A 10409-nucleotide genomic window follows, 5' to 3' on the forward strand; every position below is an offset into this window, starting at 1 on the left:
ATTACAAGCTTCATGGTGATTTGAGATAGATAACAAACACTTGTGTAAAACTAGCTTCCACCATACAATTAGAAAGATATCAGCAAAGAAATAAATTAAGAATTGTTACATCCAAGCTCCATTTAAAATCTTAATTAACAAAATAAAAGGAATTTACTATAAATCTGAGGATTAGAGAGAAGAGAAACAAGTAAAAATAAATATAATAATTTTCAATGAGAGAGGAGATATTTTTTTATCTTTTTCGAAAGTCTGGATAATTTTCTCAAGCACCATAAAAATCTCGAGATAGGCTTTAGTTAAAGAGCCGAAAAAGCTTGATTAATATTTAAGTTTTTGCTCAATATATTGATCACAAGTCTACCATAACTTATTTGACAGGTGTTTTTATAAACAGATAAGACAAGGAATTCAGGCTCCTAGAGATTCGAATTTAGATAACCTATAATTAATGATCACTCGATAAAAGTGCATGAATTAATAAAAATGTATCTAAAATAATAATCTATAAAGAATCAACAGGTGAAAGAGTATGAATTAACAGTCTAATAAAAATGTATTAATTAATACATAATCTAATAAAAACGAATCTAAAATAACGTTTGCTATAAACCAGAGATTTCTCCACACAAAATGGCGTTTTCAGGAATTGGAACTTCATCTCTAACAGGGATGGTTGATGGATCCTCCTCTCCAATGCCTCTGACTCGCAAGTATAACTCTTGCCCTAGATACCATCTCTCCACATCCTATGATCTCAGATTCCACAACCCTTGATTGTCCAGCATAACCATCACTGCCGTCCATCCGAATGGATAAACCTATCAAGTGATCACAAATTTGTGATAAAAAGCGTATTAGGCATATCGTTTCACATCCCTTGATCAAAAATTGGTGTTCGGTGATCTGCAAGTCAACAAACCTGAACTGTAGAACGAGAAACAGCATCATTCAAGTTATATGTTGCCTTCATACCCTCTTCCCATGATGATATACCAAACTCCATGCTGCAATTAGAATTCACAATTTTTAGTGAAGGGATTAAATGAATCCAATTAAGCTTATCCCACCAATAAATGGCCATGAAAATCCCAATAAAACATGGAGCATGAGAAGCCTCACCCAACAACAAAGAAGTTGTAGCCGTCAAGGTGCCACGTTTGCAAAGATGGGGTAGGATTTTCAAACACCAAATGGTAAAACTCTCTGTAATTTGCATTGATAACTGAAGTATCCAATGTCGAGATACCATTATCAGTAGGGGTATCTGGAAAAATTCCAGTCTTCAACGTTTCGAGCTCGAAATAGTCTGCCATCTTTAATGGTGTACCTTGGCTCACAAATGACACCCCATTGACTGTATACAGGTGTCTCTTTATATCGGTCTCACCGTTCCTTAGGACTATTGTATGAGACACGTTGATGCTGCCATAGTGATATGATCCTTGAGGATTTGACCTGGCAGCTCCCGCTGACAAGTTCCACCTGATCAAGCACCAAATTGACAACTTTTAACCATACGTTATTCGTGTTTTACTTGGGATTAGCGATGCATACCTTATTGAACGAGCTTGTTCAATGGAGTAAAAATAATCATGTAACTGTGGTCCTGGGGGAAGTGGGCCGGATGGAAAATCATCAGAGTTCGGGTAGCGAATGACGCCGACTCCAAAAAGTTCAGCGTCAGTTAAGCGGGAACTTGCAACCATGTAGTAGGACTTGCCACTAGTTTGATTCTTTGCTGTAACTAAGACTGAGGAGGATTGACCAACATGGATATCCAGATTACTATAAGTTTGTTGTGCTGTGTAAGACCCTTCTGTCTCCACTAACAACATTAGATGGTCTTGAATCCTGAAGTTCAACGAAGTTTTCAAGCCCACGTTTGAAATCCTTAGCCTGTATGTAGCCCCTGTAATCCAAGAAGATCATAATCAAATAAATCGTTCCTCTGAATTCATATATAGTTTCTGTTGTCGATTGCACAGCAAAACATTATAGTAAAGGCTGGTGCCCAGAACAAGAACTTGCTTAGCAGCTAAAGTGATTAAAATGCCAATGAGCTTAGATAGGAAAACGAAAACAAGAAGGAAACCTTTCCTAACTTCATTGGTTTCTCAAGGTTCCATTTGGATTGGGCCTGAGTGCAACTTGGCTCCAAAATACTATGATATCGCTTGAACGACAATCAGCATGATAAAAAATTTAGGCTTGATATGTAATTGATGCAGGATAAAAGAGAGTAAAATCATCAAAATAAGAAAATTAAGTTGGAATAGAGATCAAAATCACCGACATGAGATACTACACGTTCGATTTTGAAAAAAAAAATCAAGAGAGATAAACTCCATTTTTAAGAAAGTAAAATAAAAGAGATAAACTCAATCTTGAAAAACCTAACAAATTCTTGTTGAATAAAAAATTTAAAATTTAAATTTAACTACTAGATAATAAGTACCAGCATTCTTAAATAAAATAATCTAGAATAATAAACAATCTTAAGATTCTTAAATAAATAAATATAATTTCCGTAATAAGGTATATGTGAATTCACCTGGTTGAAATTCAAAAACTGTTTCATTAGGACCCCGTCCATTGATAAGAATTCCACTGGGATTCTGAAGTCCAGTCCCATTATCAAGCAAAGCCCTCAAATCCTAGAGGAAAAAAAGGCATAATCATAATTGTTGTAACAATTTATATGTGAAAATATGATAGATCCCTGGAAATCATACCCGGTGATCTGCACTGTACCAATCTCCAATGAGGACATCAATATCTCCATGAGGTTGTGGAAATGGAATGGGAATAACCTCACGATTATTCACACGAATGGGACCATATCCACCAGCAGCTTTGTGCAGGAGAAGTGATGGGAAATAAAAGAAACTTCCGATCTGATCCTTCACTTGAAAACTGTATGTCCAGTTTTGGCCAGGTAGTATTGGACAGTTAGTCTCTTGCACCCCATCTTGCCATGAATTCCTTCTCATTTGCAGTCCGTTCCTACATTGAATTTATGCAATCTCACGCTGTCCTTACATGCGTACTAAAAATGGAAGAATCTGTGCTTGATTGTAAATGCATACCATGTCATAAGGAATGCTTCGGTCAAGTTGTTATGAACATTGATGTTTAGCGCATCATTTGTTGTTGCATTCAACAATGGTCCCGGAAATTGATCGTTGATCACAATCACCTGCATAATTGAAAACAAGAAGAAAAGAGAACACTTGTACAAATTTTCAAGCACATGAACACTAGCAAGTACAAAGGATGTAAGAAAAGATTGAAGAACCTGTTTGGTAAGAGCAAGAGGAGCACGGTGAGAGAACGAAACTGTCCAGTCATAGGAAAGCGATTTGCCATCTACCAACACAGCGAGGGAGGAGAGGTAGAAAAGGAGGCTGAAAGGACTCATATCTACGTTCTCTCTTTTGGTTTGCTTTCCGGACTATGCCATGAAATATAACCTAAATATATTTCTATCAACGGAGAACTCAACTTGAAGAAGCCAACTCGTAAGAGTAGAACTCTTTATATATATAAATTCATTTGTTTTTATAATTTATAGATGGATTCCAGATAAGCTTTGTTTGTGTACAGGTTATCCACGAATACAACATTGTTTAAATTTTTATGTTTTTGAATAATATCGTATATTAATCAATTTCTATCACTTATTTAATATTTAATTAGAGTAAGGATATATGTGTTTGTGTGTGTGTGTATTTGGCCCAACAAACTTCAAAAGCAAATGCCCAATGAGCCCAGCAAGTTGGAAATAGTTGCAAGCCCTGTCACTGAGTTCACTCGTGATTAATTCGTGTTTTAAATTTCGTGTTCGTCAGCAGTGGCAGTTAGCTCATCTAAGAGAAATGGGTAAACAACATTTTAGTAACATTGCACTGCAGTCCTTATACTTTAAAGTTTCTTTTTGATAACTCTATTCATGAAGCCTTGTCCTTTTTTAAAAAAAAAATGAAGTCTCTGTATTTTACAAATTATTTAATTCAGTCAAAAAATGTCCCTCATACTCTGTGATTTGAAATCTCATATATATTTATATTTAATTACAAGCATTCGGTTGTGTTTGTGTTTGGTTAGTATTTTAGTGAAAAAAATATTATTTATAAAAATAAAGATGTAAGATAAATATATCACCAAGATAATTTTAAAATATTTTTTTATATTTTTAGGATATAATTCACTGAAAAACATGTCCCTCCCTTGTCCGAGCCTTAACACTATCTTAATTCTTTATACTTTGCTAACTGCAAACCAACTGATCTTCATAGTGTTTGATATTATAATAATTATTATTTTTTAAGGTATTTTATTTTAAAATATTTAAAAATAATATTTAAAAAAAAAACTATTTTTAATATTAATACATTAAAATAATTTAAAAACATAAAAAAATAAAAACTAAAAACTAAAAAAATTTAAAAACACAACTGAACTTCATTTTGATAGGGCCTAACCTTCTTGGTCACCGCTCAAAGTTTGATTGGTGACATTAGCATGGTAGCACACAGCGTGGAAGCTCAAACATAAAAGATTTAGGATGCATTTGAAATTATAGTAATGATAATATTTTAAATTATTTTTTATTTAAAAATATATTAAAATAAATATTTTTATTTTTAAAAAATTATTTTTAATATCATCACAACAAAACAATCTAAAAACATTAAAAAAATATTATAAACAAATAAAATTAAAAAAACATACTTTACACTGCAGGGACAAGTCTCATTGCTGGTCTGCATTTCTAGGCCTTACAAGCATGAGAGCAGAGAGCCAGAGAATCCTCTGTACATCAATCTAACCACTTTGCCTCTAGATCACCATCATTACTCGAAATGCTATGCCCTATGTCTCATAAAGCCTGGAGGCTTTCGCCTCAACGATCCAGGTGAACATCCAAAGACCATATTTTAGCCCAAGGAAGGATGCTCAGTGCCAAAGGTCAACGACTGGGACACCGATTCCTTTCAATGTATCACGTATGAAAGCCTCAAGACACATGAATCAAGGCATTATAAACAAACAGCAATTCATCTACTGATAACCACATAACAAAACAAAGAGGAGGCATTCGCAGAGTATCAGCACAACCTTGAAATCCTCCCTGCTGATAACAAGATAGATCTTCTCATGTTATCCATTCATCAACTGTGGGCCTCGAAAATAAAAAAATAAAATAAAAAGCCGTACCAGGAGGCTAAAGTTCAACCAAGCAAACCATGAATAAATTCAAAGCTGGTGGTTAGTTAAATGTCAATCCAAGCTCCCAAAAAAACAAAAAGGGTTAAATGTTCATCAAATCAGTCGAAAATCAACATTCCTCCGCCACAGTTTTTTAAATACAAGCTCCTTGCATAGTTTAGGTGGATATCTCCACTTGTATTTCTTTTTCATTTTTATCCTCTCTTCCCCGCCACATTGTTCTAGCAAGTTCAGGTTGCTCCCTGCAGCTTCCTCAAATTTTCAAACAGTCAGTAGGCTACAACAACCAGCTGTCACAGCAGGCACAAGAAAAGGTATGGAAGGCCAAACAGTACATCCACCTATTATTTTACATGTGCTCTAATAAACTCCTCCACCTGAGATATCTCGCCAGTCAAACCAGAAGCTTCACCAATGGTAACTTTATTAATGCATTGTGAGAATGAAAACACTTCACCAGGTATTCCAAGAGTATAGTCATTTGCGATATCAGCATCTGATACTCCGCTCCTTGATACCCGCAATTTTTCACTGAAAGAAAATAAATGGACTAAGTATGCTTGCATCTGCATTTAATCACAATGAAATGCACAGCCGAGAGATGCATTTTTAGATGGGGTTAAAGCAAAAAACTTATCTGAACACAACTACAAAAATATCCAACAGAGCACCAAATAGCAAACACAATGGTTACATTTTTTAAGGGAACAGGCAGCTGTAGATAGGTCTCATCCAGTCCTTGAGTTTTAACAGTTTCTTAAACTGTGAGACTTTTTAAAGCAACAAGACTTACTATCACCCAAGGCACAAGGCCCAACTCCTGGAGCTCAACCAGTAAAATCATGCACTTGTTTAAAAATGTGTATATATTTTGCAAAAAATAATAATAACAGTAAAAGCTGGCTTCACTAAATAATATCTTCCTACAAAGGCTCGACCAAAATAAATGTTTCGCAAATTCATACATATTCATTTCCATTGATAACAAAATCCATAGCAGTGTCTACCTGAAACGTCCTTTTCTTTTGTTTTTATATAGAGAAAAACACAAATATCGTTAAAACAACACCATATTAAATTCATATCAAATAAATAAAACAGAAAACTATATGATTAAAAGTGCTTGAGCAAATTTGCAAGCCAGACCCTAAGATGTTCCATCGTTTTAAGTTAGAATATGTTATCAAATTGACACAATGCTGTCAAGTGTAGATTTTGAAGAAAAATTGCCCCCTGCGCCTGGCACCTTGCAAGAAGCATTTGCCTAGGCAGCACCCAAGCAACCCTGCCTTGAGGCAGAGGCATTCAAGGCATTACAGGGGTGCCTTGTCTCACCTTAGCACCCAGGTAATCGCCTCTAGTATCTCATATGATAGCTTTGCATTAACAGAGGAACGACTGCTCATTGAGACGCCAATAGGAAATATTAATCGGAAGTGCAGGACAATGAAGAATATAAGGAAATTGAACGCACATTTCTTTCTCTAACTGTTTTCGGATGAATTCCTTGGTATGTGCTGTCACTTTGTCTGTCTTGTTACAGCAGATGAGAACTGGAAGTTTTCTTTTTACGACACTTGCCTTGGTCAAAATATCATACAGATATCTGTAACATACAAGCCATCAAAATTAGAATACCGCTTTTCTATATCTTCAGAGTGCAAATACGTGTGTGCTTTATCTGAAACTATGTGTTGAAGTTTGTAATTACTCTGTAACTGCACTCAAGTTGGGTAAGAATTCCAAAGCATCAACAACAAACACAATGCCAGCTGCTTGAGGCAAGAACTCATCTAGTTTGGGTCGAAGACGAGAATGACCAGGAACATCAACAACATGTACAGGCTTTATGTTTCCCTTCTGCTGAGGACATAAAGAAGTCAATTTGGAACTTATTCCCATTTCATGTCATGAGAAATCAACACAGCCTGAGTCAAATTTGAGCACGTCAAGTTAAAATATATCACCTTAGCACTCTCGGAATGTAGTAAGAAAGTGCCCTCATTTGGTTCCATTGAGGTGACAGTACCCTGATGTGAAGAGCCATCTCGAAGCTGGCCAATGCATCAGGGATGTAAATAAAATTTAGAACAAAAACTGTAATGTAGAAACAAGATTACTCTCATAACTGAACTTTCAAAAGTCAATGATCAAACCCTGAAGTCCCAAAGGAATGTGGGGGATTACTTGATAAAAAAGAACAGTTTTACCACTCCCACTAAGCCCAGAGAGCACAATGGTATTGGATTTTGTGCGTTTCAGCAAGCGAACTGCAAAGAAAAGTAAAAAAGAAGTTAAATATGATTCCAAATCCAAACATATAAAAAAAAAAAAAACAATCTGCATTTTTTTTCTCAAAACATTTGCTAAACATGCAATGCAGTTGAAACATAGAAATTACAAAACAGAGAGATCATTAATTCAGGAGGTCTATTCAAATAACAAGGATAATCCTCTCTTTCCAAAAACTATTCAATCCCTTGTAAATAGGTAGTGAAACATCTACATTTTTCATTTGATATCTTCAAGAGAGCCCCAGCTAGACTTCAAAACCAGTCCTACCATGATTTTACATCCATTAGTTTCGTAATCCTAAACAGCAATCCTGCGCACAGAGTTAAATTTATATGGAAATGAAAGAGAGTTTTGCATGATCAAAAGTTGCAACATCGGACATCCTTTGCAGATGTTGCTGCCCAAATCCATGATATTCTTAATAAAGAATGAGTCCAATTGGCCAGTACAGATAACAAATTACAGGCCATATTGCAACATCAAGAGCTCTATTTGACTCTTCCTCAATCCCGACACTACATAATTATGCTTCACTTTATGAGGTCAAAGATTTCCAAATTTCATATAATCAACACTAACTATCAAATTGTGTGCTTAAATACAATCCCTTTCAAGTTACAGCAAATAGACGATCAAGTAAGAGCCTTTTGCGTTACGCTACACAATTAGAGATGAAACAAACATAGCAAACAGAAGTAGAGAATTACTTGTTAAGAGCAAAAGGGTGGTGAAAAGCAAGACAGCGACAGCCGCGTACAGTTGAGTAGGAGGTATTTGATGTGCATATTCAATCCCCTGCTGCAACCATTGCTGCGCTTCAGTTTTCCACTGCTCTATTCCTTCCATTTTAGATGCTGCGAATCCACGTTTTAGAGAAATTAAACCCAAATTTCATGTAATTTTACAAATGGGATTCAATTATCAGCCAGATTTCCGTTTCAAAAAAGAGAAAAAAACAATGACAGATCGAATCAGACCATTAAAAAAACCCACCAAAAGAAAAGTGTGTTTGAAGGCTGTGAGGCTCACCGCTAACCCGCAAAGGAACCGGAGTTAAGGAGGGTCGGTTTCTTGGGTTTTTCCGCTGTTACTGGGGTTGTCACCGTCGCTGCTGCTTCTCCGATCCTTATCTCCGCTGCTTGTCGTCCTTTCCGGCGCGTGGGGGCTATTGAAAGATCGCGAAAGAAGAGAGAGATTGATTATTATTGCTTTTCTTTATTTGGATTTTTTATTTGTAGTTTTACTTTTTGTTTGGGGAGAGGACAGGTTTTTTCAGGTTTTTTATTTTTAATAAAACACGAACGGATAGCCCGTGTTAAATTTAGGAAATGAATATTGTAAATTAGTCCCCCTACTTTTGAAATTTACATTCTAGTTCAGTAGGCAAAGCTGATTTTGATTTTTTTTTTAAGTTTCCCATGTTTCCCTTTATAAATGAATTTTTTATTTTATCCATTGTGGGTGAAAGTTGAAACATAAAATTTTGATTATAAGTCTGGGGACAATGCAGGAAAGAAACAACCAGATTGTCAAAAAATATAAATATAAATACTGAGTTACAAACGAGTATGAAATATAAGGACCAAATAAAAACGGGATGTTCCATTAGTTATTTCACTGAAAAACAAGGATAAAATAATAATTTCCTTTTGATACCCTCTCTCTCGATTTTTTAGACTTTGATTTTTTTCTTCCTTTTGCCTTATCTTTTCCACTTCCTTCCTTTTTGTCAATTAACAAAATATATTATATAGTCAAATTTCGCATTGAAAAAAAATCCCAAGTTAATAATAAAAAAATAATTAAAAATCACGTACACGTCCCCCATACACATGATCCTTGTCCTTAAATAACAGGGTAAGGATATTTTTAGGTTAATTTTTTATATAACAGTGATAGAATCAATTTTTTTTCTAATAGTAAAGATATTTATATATTAGTTTTTTACTCTGTTATGAATTAAAAATATATTATTTAATCCAAAAAATATATTTCATTTCAAAACGTTCCAGTGAATTGATCTCATATCTCTATGCATTTTTGTGTCATCTTCAAGCAAAAACTAATCGGAGTTACGAAGATTTCGAAACACTAGGATTGTTGGGAAACACCTTTCCTTGGTTATCGCTATTTAAGTTTTTTTTTTTTTGTGTATGGAATTATAAACCATTTTTTTATAGCTCGAACAAGCCTTTTGAAATATATTCTATACCCTGCGGTTCGTGATTCCAATAATAGTTACTGGAAAAAAAATAAAATTTAAAACCAGAACTGTAGCAAAGCGATTCCAATAATAGTTACTGGAAAAAAAAAATTTTAAACCAGAAATGTAGCAAACCCTAAATCTAGTCGGCCTCCATCACACTAACCCCTCGAGGTTTTATTGTTATTGCTATATAATGATTTAGAGTTGTTTTTTGAATAGGTAAAGTGTTTAAATATCTCGTTATAAAATAAATAAATTAAATTAAATGAAATAGGTAATGTTTAAAAATCTAGTTACAGTAAAAATCTAGATGATTTAAAGTTATTTTTTAAATAGATAATATTTTAAATTAAAAAAATCATTATTGTCTTTCCTTAGATATATTCAGTATATTATTGGTAAGGAAAATAAAATGATAAACATGATGTACATCTCATAATGTAAATCATAATTGGTATGCTTCTAAGGGTTAAAAACAAATCAAACCACACGTATCTTTTTTCATTCTTGCTAACTTAATTTATACAAAAATTTCAACAAAGTTAAAGTTTATCCCACCTCAATCAGGACTAATCAAATCCAAATGGTGAAATTAATCATTATTATGTCATGCAATACATACCCAAAACTAATAGCATGTTAATGGATAGATCTTCCTACATCAAAACAAACCAAA

General features: G+C 34.3%; 2 protein-coding genes across 4 annotated transcripts; both read right to left on the reverse strand.

Moving 5' to 3' along the window:
- Nucleotides 1–1111: 1111 nt before the first annotated feature.
- SKS18 (SKU5 similar 18) lies at nt 1112–3518 on the reverse strand. The gene is made up of 6 exons (XM_011030725.1): nt 3299–3518; nt 3090–3199; nt 2736–3006; nt 2555–2657; nt 1558–1912; nt 1112–1485 (listed from the first exon to the last, which is right to left on the reverse strand). Exons 1-6 carry the CDS (start codon nt 3419–3421, stop codon nt 1119–1121), a joined length of 1329 nt encoding a protein of 442 aa, XP_011029027.1. The 5' UTR covers nt 3422–3518; the 3' UTR covers nt 1112–1118.
- Nucleotides 3519–5233: 1715 nt separating this feature from the next.
- LOC105128883 (signal recognition particle receptor subunit beta-like) lies at nt 5234–8776 on the reverse strand. Of its 3 annotated transcripts, none has more exons than XM_011030727.1 (7): nt 8557–8776; nt 8235–8381; nt 7420–7502; nt 7200–7286; nt 6944–7095; nt 6707–6838; nt 5234–5763 (listed from the first exon to the last, which is right to left on the reverse strand). In XM_011030727.1, exons 2-7 carry the CDS (start codon nt 8371–8373, stop codon nt 5577–5579), a joined length of 780 nt encoding a protein of 259 aa, XP_011029029.1. In that variant the 5' UTR covers nt 8374–8381; nt 8557–8776; the 3' UTR covers nt 5234–5576. The 3 variants fall into 3 exon arrangements, with proteins under 3 accessions (XP_011029029.1, XP_011029031.1, XP_011029028.1); XM_011030729.1 differs by having other exon boundaries at nt 6944–7092; nt 8521–8776; XM_011030726.1 differs by having other exon boundaries at nt 8521–8776.
- Between the last annotated feature and the right edge of the window lie 1633 nt (nt 8777–10409).

Source organism: Populus euphratica, unplaced genomic scaffold (genome assembly GCF_000495115.2).
Source record: "Populus euphratica unplaced genomic scaffold, PopEup_1.0 scaffold11.1, whole genome shotgun sequence".
In the NCBI taxonomy this organism is placed as follows: Eukaryota; Viridiplantae; Streptophyta; class Magnoliopsida; order Malpighiales; family Salicaceae; genus Populus; species Populus euphratica.

Coding starts and splice junctions, on each gene's coding strand:
- SKS18 (XM_011030725.1), bottom strand. CDS start 3,421: ATGAGTCCTTTCAGCCTCCTTTTCTACCTCTCCTCCCTCGCTGTGTTG. Junction 3,007..3,089: donor GAAGCATTCCTTATGACATG/GTATGCATTTAC, acceptor AATTCAATGTAG/GAACGGACTGCAAATGAGAA. Junction 1,913..2,554: donor AGTTTTTGAATTTCAACCAG/GTGAATTCACAT, acceptor CTTGGATTACAG/GGGCTACATACAGGCTAAGG.
- LOC105128883 (XM_011030727.1), bottom strand. CDS start 8,373: ATGGAAGGAATAGAGCAGTGGAAAACTGAAGCGCAGCAATGGTTGCAG. Junction 7,287..7,419: donor AAACTGTTCTTTTTTATCAA/GTAATCCCCCAC, acceptor TGCATTGGCCAG/CTTCGAGATGGCTCTTCACA. Junction 6,839..6,943: donor AACTTGAGTGCAGTTACAGA/GTAATTACAAAC, acceptor TGTATGTTACAG/ATATCTGTATGATATTTTGA.